This window comes from Ictalurus punctatus, chromosome 8 (genome assembly GCF_001660625.3).
Source record: "Ictalurus punctatus breed USDA103 chromosome 8, Coco_2.0, whole genome shotgun sequence".
Taxonomy (NCBI): Eukaryota; Metazoa; Chordata; class Actinopteri; order Siluriformes; family Ictaluridae; genus Ictalurus; species Ictalurus punctatus.
The window spans coordinates 9,308,903-9,331,957 of record NC_030423.2 but is presented as its reverse complement, the minus strand read 5'-3'; the positions used below and the strand labels follow the sequence as shown (position 1 = coordinate 9,331,957).

General features: G+C 37.4%; 2 protein-coding genes across 6 annotated transcripts in view; both read right to left on the bottom strand.

Annotated features, from left to right (window-relative positions):
- Positions 1 to 1,953: 1,953 nt before the first annotated feature.
- irf2b (interferon regulatory factor 2b) lies at positions 1,954 to 16,355 on the bottom strand. 4 transcript variants are annotated; one of them, XM_017473686.3, is made up of 9 exons: positions 16,139 to 16,355; positions 13,689 to 13,781; positions 12,629 to 12,728; positions 12,239 to 12,415; positions 12,040 to 12,074; positions 10,446 to 10,557; positions 9,151 to 9,297; positions 7,257 to 7,300; positions 1,954 to 4,637 (listed from the first exon to the last, which is right to left on the bottom strand). In XM_017473686.3, the coding sequence occupies exons 2-9, from the start codon at positions 13,773 to 13,775 to the stop codon at positions 4,317 to 4,319; spliced, it is 1,023 nt and encodes a 340-aa protein (XP_017329175.1). In that variant the 5' UTR covers positions 13,776 to 13,781; positions 16,139 to 16,355; the 3' UTR covers positions 1,954 to 4,316. The 4 variants fall into 4 exon arrangements, with proteins under 4 accessions (XP_017329175.1, XP_017329174.1, XP_017329172.1 ...); XM_017473685.3 differs by lacking the exon at positions 16,139 to 16,355 and adding an exon at positions 15,799 to 16,060; XM_017473683.3 differs by lacking the exon at positions 16,139 to 16,355 and adding an exon at positions 15,223 to 15,612 and having other exon boundaries at positions 12,046 to 12,074.
- A 2,112-nt stretch (positions 16,356 to 18,467) lies between these two features.
- The window catches only part of casp3b (caspase 3, apoptosis-related cysteine peptidase b), a 5,912-nt gene continuing 1,324 nt past the window's right edge, over positions 18,468 to 23,055 (bottom strand). Inside the window, exons 3-7 of one of the 2 annotated variants that reach the window (XM_017473312.3) lie at positions 22,342 to 22,472; positions 22,119 to 22,247; positions 21,720 to 21,895; positions 19,903 to 20,020; positions 18,468 to 19,137 (exon numbers count right to left, since the gene is read on the bottom strand). In XM_017473312.3, the coding sequence (XP_017328801.1) occupies positions 18,908 to 19,137; positions 19,903 to 20,020; positions 21,720 to 21,895; positions 22,119 to 22,247; positions 22,342 to 22,472 (784 nt within the window). In that variant the 3' untranslated portion in view covers positions 18,468 to 18,907. 2 annotated transcript variants of the gene reach the window in all.

The window sequence follows — 23,055 nt, the reverse complement described above, 5'->3', positions numbered from 1 at the left end:
TAATAATAATAATAAAAAATAATAATAAATACATATAGCACATAAATTATGTGTGTTTTTAGTTATCAAGCCATTAGGACGGCACAGATTTCAGTCACAGCTGCAAAAGTACAAAAGCTGTTAGCCAGTTTCTGTTTGACTGAGATGCGAAACTGCACCAGGAAACAACATAGCACCTTAAAACCTGTTCCAGTTTCACACAGACATTGAAGCAACCGTTAATTCCCCCTTCCTATCATAACCATTAGAAACCTTTCTTTCATTTCACTAAAGCCAGGCTTGCAGTGCCACAGATGTTAGTACTGCTTGTTCTTTCATGGTGTTACTTTTTTTGTATTTATCCTCTGTCTTAATCTTTTCCTCATTACTGTCATTGCATCTGGGGGGGAAAAAAAAATAATCATTTGACACACTGTCACAATCAACAGCCACTCTTCAGGTGGCTATAGATTGTGACAGCGTGTCAAATACTTTGAATAAGGTGTGGTGCCAGGGCGTGAACCAGTTGAAGCAAGACGCTGGTAGAAATGTGTCAACTGGTAAAGGTTTTCAGGTTCTATTTCCACTGCAAATGTATAAACGTAGGATACTTGTTATAAAACTGTGGAGTAAAATACATCTCTGCAGAGTATAAGTGTGCATTTCTAAGTACAGTATATAAGCATTTCTTGATTGTGGGATTTAACTGGTTTGAATCTATGCTGTTTTTCTATAATCTATATGTTTTTAGCTTATATGTAGAGTAACTGGTTAAGTTCTGTGCACACTTAACAAGAGTTAATGGGAAAAAAAAGTGCTCAGTCTCATCAAATGTCATACGAGGTGGTATTAAATGATGTGCGATGTATGGTTTTACGGAAGTGTTTTGGTGCTTTCGAAATCTAGCCACAACATCCTAATATACATACGAATATTAAAATTTCCTACCACCAAGCTATGTCAACTTAGTTAGACTTACACTATATAGCCAATCGTATGTGGAACCCTGCCCTTGTTGAACTCCCCATTCAAAAGTTTGGAATTTATAACCTTGCTGTTATAATAACCTCCACTCTTTTGGGAAGACTTCCACTAGATTTTGGAGTGTGGCTGTGGGGATTTGTGCTCATTCAGCTACAAGAGCATTAGTGAGGTCAGGCAAGAAGGTGATGCGCAGTCTGTGGTCCAATTCATCCGAAAAATGTTCAGTGGGGTTGAGGTCAGGGCTCTGGGCAGGTCAGTCAAGGTTTTCCGCAAGAACATTAACAAACCATGTTTTAATGGAGCTTAAGGTTTTGTGCACAGGAGAATTGTCATGCTGGAACATGTTTGGGTGTCAGTGAAGGGAAATCATAATCCGAGAGCATGCAAAGACATTCTAAACAATTGTGTGCTTTCATCTTTGTGGAGACAGTTTGGGGAAGGATCACATTTGGGTGTTATGGTCATGTGTCCTTTGGCTATATAGTGTTACATAGTGAAATTTTTATTTTTTTTTTAAATCCTAAAATCACTATTATGTCTTTCATTTAAGTCATTTTGGAAGGAATGAGGTCAAAATTCTCTGAGAACGTGCACAGGTAGTTACATCTCAATATAATTCAGACTAGATTGAGACTTTTTTTAATCAGTTTAATTGTCGACCAATATCATTTGAGAAACACTCGGGATTCCGTTTACATTGTTGGCCAAGACTGTTAAAATATCATGATATAAGTCACCACTCATATTGAGGCATATTGCCTAAAAGTTACCTCAAAATACCCCAAAATCTTTTGACAAACCACACACAATTTCCCTTCGCTGGAACTATGGTTCCCAAACACGTTCCTTTGGAATGGGACATTTAACAAGCACATGTGGGTGTGATGGTCAGGAATCCAGCATATTTATGACCACATGGTACGTCTAAATCTAACAGACACTTCAAGTATAGTGTCTAATTTGTGGGTAAATTGGTTCAAATCCAGAAACTGTTTTTTAAAAATATTTATTATCAAGAATTCTTATTTTACATAACATTCTTATCATATAATCAGATATTCAATGATCCACAGGATTGAGAAGCCCATAAATGTGTATAGAGACACATTTGGTTACATAAACACACTTCCATACACAGTCACAGACAAGGGCAGTTATATGAACAAGTTTTTTTTTTTGCCACCTGTTTGATTTTCTACATTTCCACGCTTAATTTGCTTTGTGTTTCGTTTGACACCTGAGCACCATGAAATGTATTTTTCAGTGTGCTGCATAATAACAATAAAAAAATGACTGTATGAGGATTAAATGAGACTTCGGCATAAAGTCTGCTTATGTTTACTTAAGAGTGAATAATCAGATCGTGTAGCTCAGCTGGCTCCCTGTCAGAGGCCTTTTAGGAACATTTCAGGACAGTAGTAAAGTTGAGTGCCTGTCTTGGCAAAGTTACCAAATACCATAAAACCTTGTGAACGGATCCTCATATCTACTTGCGATGTGATCAATAAGACGCTGGTCCAAAATGGAAATGAAAAGAGTCAATTTTCCCCCAAAAGCATTTAGATGATTTGCAAAATATCTAGAAGAGTGACTTTTGGACAGATGATTAAAGTCTTGTCCTGGTTAGCATCAATTAAGTTTTCTGGAGTGCAAAGTTCAAGATAACGTTGTGTCTTGAAATGGAAAAAAAACAAACAAAAAAAAAAACAATGATCCAAAAACAGGTAATTATTCATTTGAATGGTCCACAAGGAGATGTTTAAAAAATATATATATATATATTTTTATTATTTTTAATGAATGGCCTAGACCTAAACATGTTAGTATGGAGGAAGGTGCATATGATTTCTCTGAAGCATAGAAAATCCTAACAGGAATCATTTGATCTTGCAGTTATTGTTGATGAAGGTGTGATTAACAGATGTTGAGCAAGGATGCTAATATTTTTTTCTACATGGTGCATTGTGTGTTACACGGCTGGGGGATTAGGCTGATATAGAACACCTGAACCTTACTTCCTGGGATATGTGTGTGTGTGTGTGTGTGTGTGTGTGTGTGTGTGTGTGTGTGTGTGTGTGTGTGTGTGTGTTTATTTTCCTGTACTTGAATCCACGTGTACAGAGATTTCAGTGGATCTCAAACAAGCATGTGTAACAGGCATGTGAGGGAGGGGTGATGAGTCCCAGCATACCATGAGCACGCGCTTGTTCCCTGGACAGTTTATTTCCTGAGAACTCTTATGAGGTTGCAGAAAGCCAGCACACCTCTGGGCCGAATGACTCTAGCTGCGTCTCCACTGTCTGGAGGTGAAATATAGAGTGCCAATCAGTTCTCAAGGGTCCTTGGTGAATTCAGGCTGTGAAAAGACCTTAATCTACTCAAGGTTTGATTCAAGACAAGGCATTGCATAGCTGCTTGGAGGTGAAGGTGAGGTGTATTCACAGAGATTTGCACACATATTTTCCAGTGCAACTTCTCAAAATTGAATATTATGTCCAAACCACACCCTTACTTCTTACAATGAAACTCTATATTCTGATTTTAGCATCTACTCTAAAATACGCAAAAATGCAGAAAACCAATTCAGGGGCAAATGCTTTTTCACAGCACTGTATAGTTAAATTTGTTTATATGTACATTTATGTTCACGCATACAGTAGAAAGCAAAAATATGTATTTTTTCTTAAAAAAAACAAATAAACATCAAATAGGTGCCATTGCTGTCATTGATGAATCAAAAATGATTATACTGGGCAAAAATGTAAATATCCTTTAAACCTTTAAAAAAAATCCTTTAAGACACAGCAATATACGGGACCACGTCAGATTCTGAGATACAAAAAGGCTTAAAAGTGCTTTCTTTGGTGGACATGAGACACAAACTAACGAATCCTTTCAGAGAAGTGTGTGTACACAGTCGTGGTGCTATAGAGAAAGAAAGAAGGCCACAGATAATCTCATTCAGTGCTTTTCTATAAGGTGCTAAAGCTAATGCCACTGATTCGACATTATGACTCTCCCGTATATACACATCCAAAACGAGCTGGAAACAATGGCACAATGGCAGTGATGACATCTGTCACTGCACTAGACCGCTCCCTGAATTTAAGGCCTGGACCTGCAATGAATCCTGCATTTTGCCCTGTATCATGTCTTATATCACCCACGGCTAAGATGAGCTGTTCACCGAGCCGGACATCATCATCAGCATCATCATCATCATCCTCATCATCATCTTCGCTAGCTGTGAGATCATCAATAGGAGGCAACAGAGTGTTGCTTAGGTTCTTTGCTCCATGTTCAAGTTCAGTACAGCCTTCAATGAAGCCAGGATCAAGAACTAGTGGTTTTCCTCAATAACTCTTGACAGATTTCGATACGTCTGAGGTTTTCATGATGACGCTGGCCCGTTTTTCATGGACAGGGGGTTTGCTGGAAACTGCTGGGGGTTGTGATGGAGGGTGAGGCGTGGCCAAGAGGCTCCATGGTCCTCCGCTGGTATAGGGGCCATGAAAAGGAGTGGATGAAGCGTCCTGGACAGTTGTAATCCTGAAGTTGGGCTTAGACTGAGTGATGAAAGTGGACATGCTGGGTAAAGACGTTCGCATCGCTGAGCTGTCCAGGGCTGGCTTTGCCTCCGCATGATTAGAGGCCCATACAAGTGCTCGCATGCGCTGTAGAAGAGAAAATAATGCAGGTTCATGACTATGAATCCATAAAACCTAAAGTTATTGTGACCTTAATGAACCATGTGTATTTTGACCCACCATATATTAAAACATACGTAAATAATTTGATACAAATCAATCAATAACTCAAATAATGAGTTATTTACGTATGTTTTAAAACATGGTGAATACACAGTCTAGGGCTGGGCAATATGGCAAAAATATCATATCATAATACTTGAGGACATTTCTACGATACACGATGCGTATCACGATATATAACAGCTAACAAACTGTCTGCAAAGCAGTAGTAAAATAAACCAAAATAAAATGTTAAACTGAGTTTGACGATACTTTTCTTTAATGCCTCCAAAAACAAAGAAGATCAAGTGTTAAAAAATTACATCAAATCAACGGCATCCGTTCAGCACCATTTCATTTGTAATGATTAAAAACGTTAAAAATAAAATACGTCACCATACCAACGATATCACGGAAAAGTGTATCGTGTAATCATTTATCACAATACCGATATTATATTCATATATCACCCAGCCCTAACACAGTCCATACAGGATTTCGCAGAGTTTTTATGTGATTTTTTTTTTTTTTTTTTCAAAATTCAAAATATGGAATAATAATACATTTATTTTTTTTTGCAGAAAACTACTTGACATGGAGAAATTGCAACTGCAAGAAATTGCTTTGCGCAGTCTTTCGCAGTAGTAGAATCAAGTCTACTGTAGAATTATAAATCTGTTTCTAATGATATTTTATAGATCTAGAAATTCATTGCTATTTTCCTCATATCGGTGGATCTGTGTTACTCTGATAAGTGCGACAGCATAAATAAAATTCAATGGTCTGTAAGCTCTCAGATATGAACCAACAATAAATCACCAAGTCACAAAACCATTACACATACAACAGCTAGGTTCCATTACAGTACTTAGATGCCTTTGACAATGGCCCATATGGTAAAAAAAAAAAAAAATTTTTAAATTAAAAAACCAACCACATTTATTGATGACCAAAATGTAACAAATTCAGTCATTCATTCTTAGCACAATTACCAACCACTAGAGTTAAGACGCACTCCGTTTATACTAAAAGCCTGTTGCAGTACAGATTTTACTTCTTAAACTTTTTTTGCCACGTTGGAGCTCTGCATGATTCATCTGCGCACTGGAATGCGGAGAAACCCAACACTACAGGCTGTCCATCTTTACACCCCCCCGCACACTCACACTAACACAGACATATACAAATATTCATTCACACATAAATACGATAGATGCAAACTGAACATGCATTCACTGTTACACACAACCTCTTCTGTTACTCTGTTTTGTACACAAACACATACACTCAGAGCAGCACACTAAACGACAAACTGCCCGGACGACTGAAGCGTCCATTTCAACTTGCACATGGAACAAAGAACAAACTACAACTCCAAGTCCACTTTAAGTCTTCCGCTTTTGATGACAGCTCCAGCTGTTTTTGCTGTAAATATTGTTGCCACCATGTTGCTATCTCCACACTGCAGCTAACTGCAAAAATAAACCTGCTTCCTGAATGCTTGTAAATCATCCCTGAAATGACTGTAAAAAAAAAAAAAAAAAAAAAAAAAGATAAGCTGATAACTCCATTCAGCTTCAGTGTGTGCGCCACAAAAGGGGAATTACACTTTCTTTAGCTTAAACAGTAAAAGTGATACTTGACATAAAATAACTTGAAACCTGATGCTGTAGGTTGCAAACCCCACATCTGCCAAATCAAAAGCACACGCAAACTAGAAATCTGAATCATACTCCATACTTTCCAACGTCTAAACACATTATGCTCCATTTATACCCTTACAGATCATGTACTTCCGGCAAACCAGCCAACAGTATTTTTGGACCTGCAATAAATTTGTAATTCATGAAGAAATGAAGCAATAAACTGTACGTTAGATTGGATGACTTTACAAGGTTTAATACCCATCCTTAGATGTTTTTTAAACCTGCTATGAAGGCGTCACACTATGTCCTTTTTTCCCTCTGCTTTACGTTTCAGCTTTGCATGACAGGAACTGAAAATACAGGTTGAGCCACAGCCTGAACATGCTGCTCGCCACAGACACTCCAGAAACTCCTCTATGTGGTCTAACTTCCTAAACCTTCCTATAAAGGGAACTGTGTAAATCTACATCCTTATTAATAAGAATGAACACAGCAACCAATGTGACATCACTGCTCAGAATCACTGGAGCTCATTAGAACTAGCTACAACTATAATTACAAAAAGGACAAGGCCTTGCAAAAAAAAAAAAATTGATGCCTGAAATATGCTACAAAGATTTGATACTCCTTTAAGTGTCATACCAGTGTTTTTCAGTGCTGGCGCTAAAGACGCGTGCCTGCGAGCATTACAGGAAGCAGACACCAGGGAGGGAGCAGATTCTGGGTAATGCTTTGACGTCATGTTAAAGAGGCAGTGCTATGTTTACAGGGTTGCAAAACTATAACCATCAATCTGATTTCTTTTTATTGGATTAAGGCCGTTACTACAGTCATGAAAAAAACAAACAAACGCATCAGCAACTTGCTTTGCTTTATGAAATGCTAGTTTTGCACATACCTCTTTGGAGTCCTCTTCACTCTGCACGCTGTCAGTATCGCTCTCTGTGCACAAAAATAGAAAAAGGAGAGAGAATAGAGACAGATTATTCAGGGTTTTCCTGAAAGACAGGTTCCTGTGGCCAAACAGGCGCTACAGATCAATGAAAGCGCTTCCTTGTCTTCTGGCATATAAAGGGCTTCAAAATTTCCACAACAGGTATGGAGATATGCTTAGTCATGTTCTGTTGAAAATATGCCAACATCATCCCTCAAGCAATCACTCTCACTGCTAAAACAAAGATATGGTAACTACATGTAATTTTTTTGCTTTTAGAGTTCGTGAAACAGACACAACAGGTGAAATCACTAGTCAGTGACAGCTTTTTCAAGCTCAGTTAAATGTAAATCATGAATGCAGCTAATGACCTATCAGTCTTTAGTTATCATAATAATAGTGAATATAGGTAACATAGCTGGAAGGCCAAAATAAGTCAGCCCCACTATTAAATGGAGTAAATATGGAAACATTTTTGCATGTTTTGTGCTCTCGGTTAAGGTGTGCTTGACATGCAGAACTCGTTTAGGTGTGGCACGAAGCAGATAAAAAAACAAGAAACGTTTGAAGCAATCATGAACATTGCAGCCACAGTGTATCTGAATGAGCGGCTCAGCACATAAGCCCCACCTTCTAACCTTTGTGGTTTCTGAGATGATAAATTCATTGGAAATACACACCTGTCTGGTTGCTTTGTAGGTTTGGGTTTAATATCGTAGCCATGTCTCTCCAATAAGCAGAGACTACAGTACAGCCAAGACAAATGGCAATAATATCGATGTCTATGTACGCATAACATTACCATGTTGCAGCAGCAGTGAAAATGCTACACCAACACAAGTGACATGGGGAGAGCGGATTATAAATTAACGCTCTCTGCTCTATTATGCCAAGGGACGGCAGCAATAAACAAAGGACCAGTGACCTTGGTTAGAGTACAGTCAGATAGAAGTGAACTCTTATGGGCATTGAATAAATATGCAGAGCAGAGAAGGGAGTAATGTAAGGCAGAGTCTGGAAGGAATCACAGTGGCCTGGGGCTGTATTCTTTATTTTAAACAGTGAAAAGTTTTCTTAATACAGTGTTTCATTTGGCCTTTGTGCTGTTCTAACCATAAATGCATTATTATTATTAGTAGTAGTAGTACTGCTATTAGTATTACTATATTACTATTATTATTATTATTATTATTAATATCCATCCATCCATTTTCTGTACCGCTTATCTTACACCGGGTTGTGGGGAGCCTGTCCCAGTGGACCTGCAACACAAGGCGGGGGACACACTAGACGGGGTGCCAACCTACTGCAGGGCACATTCGCACGCCATGGACAATATGGAAATGCAAATCAGCCCACAATGCATGCTTTTTCGACTGTGGGAGGAAGCTGGAGTACCTGGGGGAAACCTCCGAAGCACATGGAGAACATGAAAGCTCCGCACACGCAGGGCGGAAGTGGGAATCGAACCCCCAACCCTGGAGGTGTGAGGCAAACGTGCTAACCAATAAGCCACCATTTATTATTATTATTATTTCTTCTAAGCAGTGCATCGTGCAACTTGTCTTTCTCAACAGCTTGCACATAAGGCATATTTTTAAAATATGTCACTGTTCCCATGTAAAAAAAAATAACCCTCTATGTTCTGGAAACTGTTTCCTGTTGCCTGTTTCCTAAAAAGTTCAAGAATATGAACCATATGAATGGGAGAAACACAAAACAAATACCACAGTCACGCTGTAGTGCAAAAGTTAAATTAGTTGATGATTACTGAGCAATTTTTAGTGAGCTTTACTCCAGCAGTAGACTACAGCAGAGACTAATCAACACAGAGAGACAGAGAGAAAGCGTGTGAAACCTCCATATGAGGACATTGGAGAGATCTGAAGGGGATAGGTGTGGCTGGAGCTCACAGCCTGCTCCTCGTTTTCCGTCACCACCTCGATAGTCTGACACACATCCGGGATGATCAGATGGTCTTCGGAGGGGCTGTGGCTCCCAGCTTCTGTGGAAGAGAAACAAGGAAGAGAGAGTAAATATGAAGAACAGGCAAGGGGGAACTGATGATGCACATGTACGCATGTTTTTTTTTGTGAATGTGGGGGAGTGATGGGACTGTCTTGGTTGAAGTGTGTGGTAGTCGACAGAGACACCCTTGTACCGGGTCCATAAGAGTTAATGGAAATATGGCTGGATTGCACGGATAATTACATTGGCATTTCCTTGTAAATAGTGTGGTGAAGGCAAACAGCCACAGATACTACTCTAATGATTCTGCTTTCTCTAACGTGGACTCTGACCCTGTAGGCCTATCTGATGGGAAGCTGAGCTGTACTGATAGGAAAACATTAATCGAAACCGAAGTTATAAACATATGAAGGATATTACCACATGCGCTGGAACTGAGGACATAAAAGTGTACGGCTAGATTCATTGATGCTCAAGAACAACAGATTTGAACCGGATTTGCAAAACACTCCCTTCATGCAAATGTTTAAACCAAGGTTTAAAACAAAGTGCTGCCAGTTTGCTATAAGATAAAAGGTGTGTTCATTTAAACTATGAAGGAAGAGATTATTATAAAAACTAATCTCAAATAAACATATGACAGCATAAGAAAGTACAAAAGGTACAAGATAACATGCATTACAGGCAAGTCACTGTGTAAAAAAAAAAAAGATGGAAAAAAAAGGAAAAGAATAATGGTTTTGTGTTTTCATCGGCTTAGGAATCTTGAACCAAAGGGTGAGTCACACTAATGAAAACAAGCCTAAAATAACAGGCGTAATAGTTTGTAGCAGCTACGAAGTGGTCAGTCATGTTGTTGTTAGCCCCCCAACACACACACACTTTTAAAAGCATTTTTAAAAAAAAAGTCTGTCAGAGATTAGTGGTGAATGTCCAAATTATGTAAAATGAACCTTTTTAATAGGTAACTACACTTTGAGAGATTAATCAGTGTATGAACTGGGAGGATAATGCAGGATCTATCGTATAAAACACAACAGAGATACAACTGAAATCAATTATAGTAATAAACAGCAGACAAAATGCTAGGTAATGCACTGTGTAGGACTACATTTGTGTGCATGCATGTACGTGTGTGTGTGTGTTTGTGTGTGTGTGTGTGTGTGTGTTCAGGGGTTTGTTTACCTGTTTCTGTGACAGTGTGATCTGCTTCCTGTTTGACTGCTAGCGCTCCTGCACTCCTTGTGGAGCCATTGGTACTCTCCCAGGCAGAGGAAACAGGGCATTGCTGCTCATCCTGCCAGACACACACAGACACACGCACAAATTCAGTCAGACACAATGGCTTATACCCTCTTTATCAATTGTTAAAGGGCCAGCCCTTTAAATATATATATATATATATATATATATATATATATATATATATATATATATATATATATATATAATATCATGGAAAATTTATTTTTTCCCGTAATTTAATTAAAAAAGTGGAACTTTCATATATTCTAGATTCGTTACACTTAAAGTGAAATATTTCAAGCCTTTTTCTTTTTTTAATCTTGATGATTACGGATTACAGCTCATGGAAATCAAAAATCCAGCATCTCAAAATATTAGAATAAAGAATTTATAATACAGAAATGTCGACCTGAGAAGAGCTCTAATCAGCTAATTAACTCAAAACACCTGCAAAGGTTTCCTGAGCCTGTAATCTGTCAGGAATCTTTCAGGAAGATGAAAGTAAATTTTGCATTTCATTTGGAAATCAAGGTCCCAGAGTCTGGAGGAAGAATGGAGAGGCACAGAATCCAAGTTGCTTGAAGTCCAGTGTGAAGTTTCCACAGTCAGTGATGATTTGGGGTGCCATGTCATCTGCTGGTGTTGGTCCACTGTGTTTTCTCAAGTCAAGAGTCAATGCAGCGTCTTATCAGGGGATTTTAGAGTACTTCATGCTTCCATCTGCTGACGAGCTTAATGGAGATGCTGATTTCCTTTTCCAGCAGGACTTGGCACCTGCCCACAGTGCCAAAACTACTAGTAACTGGTTTGCTGACCATGGTATTACTGCGCTCGATTGGCCAGCCGACTCGCCTGACCTGAACCCCATAGAGAATCTGTGAGAGACACCAGACCCAACAATACAGACGAGCTGAAGGACGCTATCAAAGCAACCTGGGCTTCCATAACACCTCAGCAGTGCCACAGACTGATTGCCTCCATGCCACAACACATTCATGCAGTAATTCATGCAAAAGCATCCCTGACCATGTATTGAATGCATAAATGAACATACTTTTCAGAAGGTCGAAATTTCTGTATTATAAATTCTTTATTCTAATATTTTGAGATGCTGGATTTTTGATTTCCATGAGCTGTAAGCCGTAATCATCAAGATTCAAACAAAAAAAAAGGTTTGAAATATTTCACTTAATGTGTAACGAATCTAGAATATATTAAAGTTCCACTTTTTGAATTAAATTCAAAAACAAATGAACATTTCCATGATATTCAAATTTTTTGAGATGCACCTGTATATATATACACAGATATATCTATCAAATGTGAAATATCTAATATATGACAGATGATATATATCATCTTTTTGTGTCATTTGCAAAAATGCAGTCATATTAATATTTTTACTGCACATTGTGTCAACATATAAAATAAAAATAAACTGATAGAAAGTTTCATGTTTGATGGATTATTTATACAGCTGTTCAGGTGACAGAGTTCTTTATTGTAAGTGATACAGTAAATAGATGGAGCTTACCTTTACCTTTACGTCTTTATCTGGTCTCTTCTTTCCTATTAGACAAGAAAATCATCCATAAATTAGAATTACATCATTTTAGTTCCTGCACTAAACATAATACCGTAAAAAAACGTTATTTGCAGAAGGACAGATTATCCATTTGCACGATAGGCTCTATGAATGTGCGCTTGCACTGGTCAATGGGACAGACACTAACCTCTCTTTGACTGTCTTTCTGATGCTGACAGCATCTTGTAAACCCTAAAGGCGTTTGTTCCTTTTTTGATGCTTTTATCTTTCACCTCCTCGATGTCAGGAAGGGAGTTCATAGCACAGCGGAAGTTTGCCTTCCATGTTTTGGGGTCAGGCTTGTCCACTCCTGGTTGGTATTTGCCTAAATAATGAAAAGTGATTAAAGAATATGCGTGCACACACACAATAATAAACACAATGCATTATCAAGAGGGTCGTGACGCTGACTGATGTTCATGTCTTCCAAACAATGTGTGAGTATTACATTTTGGGAGTCGGTTCAGGCAGTCAGTAATCGTACTTCTGTGAGGGACGGTGTTTTTGGAAAAACCCGAGTGTATACTTGCACACATACCGGTGTGTATGGCCCAGTTTCGAAACAGAGGTGCATCTTTCTCTACGTCCCAGCCATGCCGTGCTGCATGCATCCATGGAATCTGAAATATTTTCTTTTCCTACAATTGTGGGCATTCCAAACAAAAACACATAGCAAACATTATGATGTGGTATGTTTAGTGTGTGTGTGTGTGCGCTCATATGTACATGTACTCAGCAAATATCAGCTGCATACAAGGTATACAATCATAGTCATGAATAATTTTCATACAGATACACGTATCAGGAAGTAATTGTTCAGATTAATAGTATGAAAGTATCACACGTTTACAGAAAAATGGTGACACGTTCAGCTTGCTCAACGGGTCTGGGTTATTTCTCGTTATGCTAAAGATATTGTGATAAATGCATGCCACAATGCACTTTTCTGAGATATGTCCAGTGAGTGCAGCCAGTTTAGCTCTCTCGGTTCCTTGCTATAGACCGCTGTGGAATCATCGGGATTTGAAGTTGTGATCTCACGACAATAGGGTGAACTCTTTTCTGTTGGCCAGTCAAGAGCCAGATTTTATATCTTTTTAATACTTTTTTCCTTCCTTTTTTTTTTTTTTTTTTTTTTTAAATAAATACAAACTGATTGTAAGCAGTTGATTTGGTGCTATAATTTTGTAGGGACTCATCCAATCTGGATCCAATAAAATGTTATATAAATTATTATACACAGTATATAAATGTTTTGCACAAATGTTAGAATTTTAAAAGAATCTATCGTTCTCCTTTTCAATTAAATATTTATTAGGCTTTTATAAACTTTGTGTAAACAATTTAATTTAATAATTTATCTTTTAAATTTTTTTAAATTAAAGTATCATCTTTTTTTTTTAATGCAGCACTATTGTTCTGCTGGAAATTTCTTGCCCAACCTAAATATCGTGATACATATCAGGTCTCGTGGAAATTCCTCAAGAACCATGATAAGATATTTTTTGTCACATCGCCCACCCCTACTGCTCAGAATTATATTTATTAACAATGATGAAAAGGTATTTCCCATTTTAAAGGAACAGCATTGTACCTACCCTATGAACCCATTTTAGTCCTGGTATTTTACCCGAGTTTATCTGTTCCTCCAGCCACGGTCGCATACGCATTCTCTCCACGGGCATAGTGGCCTATAGACAGAGAGAGAGAGAGAGAGAGAGAGAGAGAGAGAGAGAGAGAGAGAAAGAGCAACAAAGTTATCTGGATTGTATCATCCTTAGATAACCACACTTCTACTAGAGGCTTACATTCTTTCGTTTATGTACAAGAAGCAAAGCCAGGAAAAAGTCAGGGAAAAAAAATCAACCTAATGTATCAAAATGCTGTGCTATTTTCCAGTTATAAAGTGGATTACTGCATGTATCCAAATGGTTTATTGGAAAACAACTGTCTTGAGTCTTCTAAGTTTCCTAACTTGTGCAATGCACTTATGTATCTTGAAACACTGGAACACACTGACCCAAACATGCGAAGGCAATACTTATCCAGAGACTACTACAATATCACAGGATGCCTTAGGCTAATTAATGTTTTTGTTTTTCATGCAAATTGCACAGTCTCTGTTCTGTGTTTTTTTTGTGAAATACTTCTAAAAGATGATGTCGTGCAAAACGAGAACAACATCCTGTAGCAAAGTACTGCAGTATTGTGTAAAAGTTGTCCTTTTATTTCCATTTTACGGTGAAATCTGATCTCACAGAAAGTCAATAGATATACAACTTGCCTGGCACTATTGTCCTGCTCTGTACTGCTTTGAATATTAAGAGTATGCTGCACAGACTTGCTGAATTTCAGCAATCGCTTTCCCAGAAGTGCCTCCCATATCTGCACTACAGGCCAAACATTTTGGAAGTTAAACTAAAAACCATCAATTGTATTCTTTTCAAACAGACATTAACAGACATTTCCTAGGAGTATTACTAGTAAGTGCATCAATAGTGTACACATCATCCTATTTTTGTGCTCAAATTCTACATTAAGTAAATGGTTTGGAAAGTTCCTTTGACATCTAACCATATATGTTGTGCTGGTTGCAAATTGATCTTAAAAAAGCAAAACATTTGTAAGACCCTAAAAATGTAATAAAATCAAATCAAATCACTGCTTGCTTTGAACGTTACTGCCTGTCATGTAAGTGGCACATCACTCAACATGCACATCTTCAAACCTCGTGACTGATCTCTAATGCTCCTCCTTTGGCTCAGGCTCAGGAACTTGAGCAGCACACTGTTTATAAAGTATCAATAATCATGTTGTGCAAAATTCTCTTTTTACTGAAGGTTTATACTCAGTTATTACACTGTATCTGGAGGCACTGAGCTGTTTGTATGCTTCTGGTTGTGGTTACACATCATAATCATAATATTCAAAGTCTGCGGTACTTCATTTAAACAATTTTTTTTTTTAATTTTACTTCACAAACATGCAGTTCTAGATATCTTCTATATATCTTATTTCACGCATTAATTAAAAAATAAATACTTTAAAAAGCAAAAATACTTTTTTTTGGAGAACAATGTGTGAATTATAATTATGGGATGGCATAAGCTCAAGGTCTGACCTCCTGCTCACCAGAAAAAGCCTTTTGCTCTTCTTCTCAAACTTCTTGCTCATTTTGCCTGCCATTTGATGGATTAAATGTATTCTGGTTGATTTGAAAACAAACAAATAAAAGATTTTTTTCATCCCAAAGTTCTATCTCGCGTGTCCAAGAGTACAACTCCAATCATCCAGGCTACAACAACACGAGTTAACACGAGTCGTAAAATGTCGCGCACAAACAACTTGTTACTCATTGACAAGATACAGCTCTTAAATGAATTCACAGCACATGTTTCTGTACAAATTAATGGACATTAATAACGGGTAATGAGCAAATAATACGGTGTAAAAGATTACAAACGCAGAGTAAAAACATATTCCAACAAAAAAAGAAAGAAAGGAAAGAAAGAAAATGAGCGCGGTCATGTTTCTGGCTAACTCGGCAAATTTGTTACCTTGTGTGACGGGCACACACACACACACACACACACACACACACACACACACACACTGTAAAAAAAAACAAAAACAAAACAAAACCCCGTATTCAATCCTACAGCACGAAGAACAACCGACAATTTCAGTACAAATACTATTGTGACTTACAGTGTCATCTGTTAGCAGCATTCTCACAGCAATGTAATGTAAATAGAGATGGCTTTTAGCACTGCTCTCTCTCTCTCTCTCTCTCTCTCTCTCTGACCAGGAACTGTCAAACTGCCCCCCGACTGCAAGTTCACCAATCTCTTTTACAGTGTCAAGTCATTTCAAAAGTGAAAATAACCATTCCCCAGATCCTGCTGGATGAAAACACTCCAGCACTTTCGATTCTTTGCTTCTCCACAGCGGCACACACACACACACACACACACAACAAAAAAAGCTACATGAAGCTAGCGCACTAAATAATCGGCCCCATAAATAAGAAACGCGGAAATGGTTTTACCTGCAAATCGAGAATAAATTCCGCACTCGGAACAAGTCCGCAATGTGGCCGCAAGTGCAGACAGACGGACTGTCTTTAATTCGTCAGTGTCGACAGAAAAAACGTCAAGTTTAAGCAAATCCGGAGTCCAGAACGAAAGCAAAACAAGTAAAGGAAACAGAGCTTCGTGGAAATCCCCTCCCGAGCTCTGTGTGTGTGTGTGTGTGTGTGTGTGTGTGTGCAGCGCGAGAGGGCGCTGAGTTGTGCGCCTCATTTTCATTTTCACTTCCCCGCTTTTCTGTAGAGCCTTAAAGCGAAATCGACTGGAATAGAAACTCAAAATGAGTAAGCCCTTTAGATAGCCGTTAATGAGAACTGCGACTAAATAAGAACAGTTGTTGTCTAAAAAAAAAAAAAAAAAAAACATGAAGAAAAAAAGAGAAAAAAACGGCCTTGGTTTCTTGCCAGGTACATTTTGGTCATTAGTCTATTATTGGCAGACTTGCAGGGACATTATTGTATCTAGAAATAGCCTATTTATTTATTTTTGGTGGAGATTGTAGATTCACCAGTCCAGGTTGTTTGTATTGTTCCACAAAGAAGTGCATTGCTTAGTGCATAGGATTTTATTTTATTGTTATTTTTAGTATATTATGAATTATTTTCATCCATCCATCTTCTACATCGCTTATCCTGCACAGGGTCACACTGAGCCTGGGGTCTATCTCAGGGAACTTGGGGTACAAGGCGGGGGACACCCTGGACGGGGTGCCTACCCAACACAGGGCACAATCACACACCCATTCACACACTACGGACAATTGGGAACCAGGATCAGCCTACAATGCATGTCTTTGGACTGGGGAGGAAACTGGAGTACCCAGAGGAAACCCCAGAAGCATGGGGAGAACATGCAAATGCGACCACACAGGGTGGAGATATGATTCAAAACTCCTAACCCTGGAGGTGAAGCAAACGTGCTAACCACTAAGCCACCGGGAGCCCTTTAGTCAATAATAATAATAATAATAATAATAATAATAATAATAACAATAATAAAAAATATATATCCATCCATCTTCTATACCGCTTATCCTTTTCAGGGTCAAGGGGAACCTGGAGCCTATCCCAGGTAGCATTGGGCACAAGGCAGGGTACACCCTGGACAGGGTGCCAATCCATCGCAGGGCACAATCACATACACACTCGCACACCCATTCATACACTATGGACACTTTAGACATGCCAATCAGCCTACCATGCATGTCTTTGGACTGGGGAGGAAAGTGGAGTACCCAGAGGAAGCCCCCGAAGCATGGGGAGAACATGCAAACGCGAACACACAGGGTGGAGATATGATTCAAACCCCCTAACCCTGGAGGTGAAGCAAACGTGCTAACCACTAAGCCACCGGGATCCCTTTAGTCAATAATAATAATAATAATAATAATAATAATAATAATAATAATAATGAATATATATATATATATATATATATATATATATATATATATATATATATATATATATATATATAATTAATATAATTATTATAATTATTATTGTTGTTAGTATTATAATTATTATTATTATTGAACCCCATGATTTGTCACGAGTCCTCTCACTGTCATGCACTACCAGACTAACGTTAATAACACATATGGAATTGATCAAGAAAAGTGTTAAACGACTCAAAACTATTTTTAAATTCTTAACAGTGTTCCTGATTAACCTTTGCCCACTCTTTTGGCATCTTCCCAGCCACCTACATGAGAAAGCCTCACTTGTAAAGACCATTGACCAACCAACGTTGTATAAAGCATCCATATAAACACTATTAAATAGAGTAATAAGCAACTATGAAACATTGTCAGAAGGCATATAATCATTATTTATTGCACTTTAACAACATTTAAGCAGTAGAATAGGCACATTGGTACTTGTTTAAAGAAATGTAAAAGAACGCGATGGTGAATGTGAAATGAATGTGAATCTTAAGAATGATGTACCAGTTCTGCTTTCCATTCTGAGTAAAAAAACAATCATTGTGTTCTTTAGCACAGTCAGGTTTTGTAATGAATGGTGAAATTTGGATAGAAAAGTGCAAATGGAAACAAAAAAATATTATGTAATTATTGTGCAATACACAATTGCACATATTTGACTATTGATGTTATACTCCAACGATTTGGTACACTGATGATTAAAGGAGACATATTTGTCATAGAGTAGAGCCAGGCACAGGCAGTGAAGTGTACAATAAGAAATTAAGTATATTTAGAAAGCGACTCCTAAGACAAATCTAACAATTTGGAAAATGATTGGAATGAGATGTGGAGAATCAGAAGCATAATTTGATCAGAGATTTATTTAAGAAAACACAGAAAACAGATGAAGACAGCAGGAATTTCTCTGGCAGTTCATATACGGTTTGCATTGTGGGGAAATGAATGCTGCTATCCAACAATGAGCTAAACATGAATATCCAGTTTATTCGTGTAAAGGTTAATACCCGTTAAACCAAAGTTTTAGTCCATCATGCCGGTATGGCCAAAGTAAACATCTCTGTTGTTAATGTATGCCATGTTACATGGTACAGGACAAAGTAAAAAAAAAAAATTACTGCATGAAAATATGCAAAAATGTACTTGTAAAAATATATACTATTGTTATTATATTCTGATGCAGCGGATTTCTGTGTAGTGTTTCATACAACCACATTACGCTATAAAAAAACTATACCATACTATACTATACTAAACTAAATTTGACTGATTTTAATTCAAATGATCACTTTGGAAAGTACAAGTCTTTGGTCAACATAGACACAATGCATGGTATTTGTTTCTTGTCACTGAAACCAGGAATGGTGGAGCAAGACTGGAACTCTAACGCCACCTTGCGGTTGACGCGTGTCATAAGCTGCATAATCTCCAGCTCTCTGCCATACTTAGTCAGCAATTCACACAGACTGGATATGAACCAAGATCCATTGGCTGTGTTTCTCCAAGCATAATAACCTGTAGGGGGAGTATAAGAATTAAAACACACTACTACTACTACTACTACTACTACTACTATTACTAATAATAATAATAATAATAATAATATGACATATATTATTTGACTGCAGAAGTTTAAAAGATTTAATATGACTTAATCCAAAAATGTAAACGCCCACTGTGAGTACTTCAGCATCTTAGTCTAGTGTGCAATCGCCTTATTCTGTTTTAACTATGATGTTTCAGTTTTACTTCTCAAAAAAAAAAATAATCCGAATCATTTGCCCGAACAAAATAACGGACTTAAAAAATGTTTTTGCATCCTACGTTTTGTCACGTCATCACCAGTTTCAGTTGCTTTAGGCTTCATTTCCCATCAGCCCTCACAACAGACAACAGCTCACATGACCATGACTCTCCAAGCTTTCCCTAGCTATTGTTTTGCTCAATTTATGACTCTTGTTCTGAATTTATTAGTTGTTTGTCTTTTTTAAAAAAAATGTTTTTTTAATTCCTGCACTTGCATCAGTCTCCACCACTATCTCAACATTTGTGACAACCATTGTTTACAGGACCAGTTTATTACACCATCCTTGTTAGTCAGCTGGATGCAAAAGTGAGAAAAGGTTTCGATTGTGAAAGTACTCAGTCCCTAAATGTACCTGACAGTGCAGGTTGTTAATTTATCCTTCCAGTACTGACTTCTGTATATTACACTAGATTTTCAACTGCCATCGGACTATCATGAAGCTGCATACATTTGAGTATAAAACCGTGTCCTACCTGGAGCAGTAGAGTACGCGTACAAGAAGTCTGCTTCAACAGGAATCCTGTGTGTGCCCTCTGAATCACTAACACTATCGGTCTCAATGCCAGGATCCAAATCTGTTCCACGACAAGCCTAAACAAAATACAGGAAGGTATTTAGCTATAAGTGTAACACAATAAGATGCTGTACAATTTTACAGTTTGTATCCTAAAAAACCAAAATGAAAAAAGGCTTAACAAAATGGTATTTCTGTTTAAACATATAGTAGCCTAAGGCATAAATTCTTTTCTAAGGCATAAATACCATTTCCACTGAATTCCATTTATTTATGTCTAGCACCATTCTTGGTCCTTGCAGTGATTTTAATAGTGACCTAGGCCTAAAATACGCAAATTGCACCATTTCCGGGAAATGTTAAGTGGTACTTCTATTAAATTTTATTATTCTACATTAAATGAGTCATTATTTCCATTTCTTTAGTGACGTGCCTGCTCGAGACGAGCAAATAAACTACAAAGAACCAAATTGTAAAACAAAACAAATTCCAAATGTGAAATAATACGTTAAACACAGATCAATAGGCAACTGCACGTCAACGGTTAGCGATTCATACTGACAGACAAGAACAGAGTCAGGTAAATAGCTCCACTTAATTCATCCATTTTTTTCTTTTATTCGTCTTCAGTAAGCCCTTTATTCTGGTAATCAGGGTCACTATGGATCCAGAATCCATCCCAGGAACACTGGGCATGAGGCAGGAATACACCAAGAGAAAACCAATACGTACACAGAAAGAGAAGGCAGAACTTCACACAGATATTAACCAGAGATCAGGATTGAACCAGGAAACCTGGAGCTATGAGGCAGCAGCACTACTCAGTCTGTACAGGATTTCACTTCTTTTTTTTTTGCAATTATTGTGGCCAACAATACTTGATTTTTCTGCCGCGAGTTTTTTTTATGTTGTTGCAGAAAACTACTTGAAATTGCAATGGCGATTTGCAGTGATGTTTTGTTGGTAAATGAGAGCTTTTAGCTGTACTCGTGTTCGACACGTGAATTTGTCTGTATGCGCGTCATGATGACATCATATAGCACATCATGGCCCAAATCTGCGGTCATTCTGAAAGCTCTTACGAATATTGCCGAGTTTGCTTGATTTTGCGTTAATTCACAGAAAATATTGTTGATGCTGACTAAAGCAAACTGATAAGTTAAATGTGTCTCAAGCTCAATTTGATATCAGTCACAATACCTCAGAACAATGAACAGTCAACATATAAACACCAAATGTTGTGTTCTACATCTGGCTAAACATTTCTGTTTGACATTCAACTAAATCTGACTAGTCATAATGTTTTGGCACTGATCTATGGTGATGTGAGTTCAGAAGCGTCTATGTGACCATTTAAAAATAATGAGTCAGTTTTTCCCTGTGTCTCTGTGGGTTTCCTCTAGGTTCTCCAGTTTCTTTCCACCTGTGGCTATACTAAATTGTCCCTAGATGTATTTTAATATGTATGTTTTATATAAGTGTTTTAATGAGTGTGCAACCCTGACAAGGATAAAGTGCATAATGAAAATGAACGAATGAATGAACGAGCCAGTATACCACCTTCCCTCTGTAAAAGAACACTTTCAGATTACCCCATTACCCTGTCAAACCTCAATCCTATATCAGATCATGAAATATCAATGTGTCTATTATACTTTTGCTGTAATACCAGAATGAAGTAAGGCTCTATATCTTGCCAAAATAAAAAAATTGTTCATCTTCAAATCTATTTCGCATATATTTGTGTACTGTTGCATAATCATTTTAAATTCAGACCTGAATGATAAAGAGTTTAGGTTTGCCAACTAGTGAGAGACACCGATCTCCTCGGAAGAATCCAGACAGCTCTTTCAGCTCTATGGAGTCATCAGTGCCATAGATAACTCCTTCATCCCCATGGCTTAGGATCACACACACAAACATGGCCGACTTGCTGTGGTCCTCTTGGGACACTTAAAGAAAGGAAAGAAACACTACAGTTCTAGCACGCATTTCAATAGTCATAAACAGCTGAGGAAATCACAGTTAACACCAATAAGAAGATAATGTAATCACTTCAACTGCTGGTTGGTCTTAAGATGGTCAAAACAATTTAGGATAAAAGCAAAAAAAAATTGTGTGTTACAGGTTTAGAATTATGTTAATTAATATATGTGGCTTATCAGTCAGTCAAACCTGATTTTAAAAGCTGCTTCATCTGTGAAACACTCTGGTCATTTTGGATCATAGTTTTGAAGCCCAGCTTTTGGAAGACTTGCAGTATTTTTGCAGCATCAACATCTGTTCCATTGCGCTCTGTCATGCCTACAAAGAAAAATAATTTTAAAGAAAATTATAAGAGAGACACTAATCACATGGACCAAATAAGCTACAAATGTTGCCTGTTCTAGTTTTTTACCTGTACTTTTGGTAAAATTCTTGTTGTTGATGATGACACATTTCCCAAGGTTGGGGTAATCCATACGGTATGCATCTGAATCAGCTTCTGTGTAGCCTTTGGCACGAACAGTTTCACTGCGAGCAGTCACCCTGTAGGAAGTGAATATACGGGTGCATCTCAAAAAATGAGAATATCGTAGGAAAGTAAATTTTTCCCGTAATTTAATTCAAAAAGTGGAACTTTCATATATTCTAGATTCATTACACATAAAATGAAATATTTCAAGTCTTTTTTGTTTTAATCTTGATGATTATGGCTTACAGCTCATGGAAATCGACTAAATTGGCAAAATGCTCACTCAGATTATAGATTATATTTATAGTAAAGCATTTTAACATGTTTTAAACAGTAGAAATAAGTTATATACAGCAAAATGACAAAATAAAATGAGAACAATTCTAAAATTGTTTTAGAAAATATATATATATATATATATATATATATATATATATATATATATATATATCTTTTAATTACAGGCTCAATACTTTACCACTTTTATCAAAGAAAGATGTTAAAGCTGGGAGGGTATTATTAAAAATAGTGCTGGAATATTCTTCAGTACTACAAGACTACAAAAAGGTATATCAACAGTGGATAATCTGATTTAATTATCGCACCACGATTATTAAATCAGATTATCACTTATACTACTTTATAAGCAGCAAATTA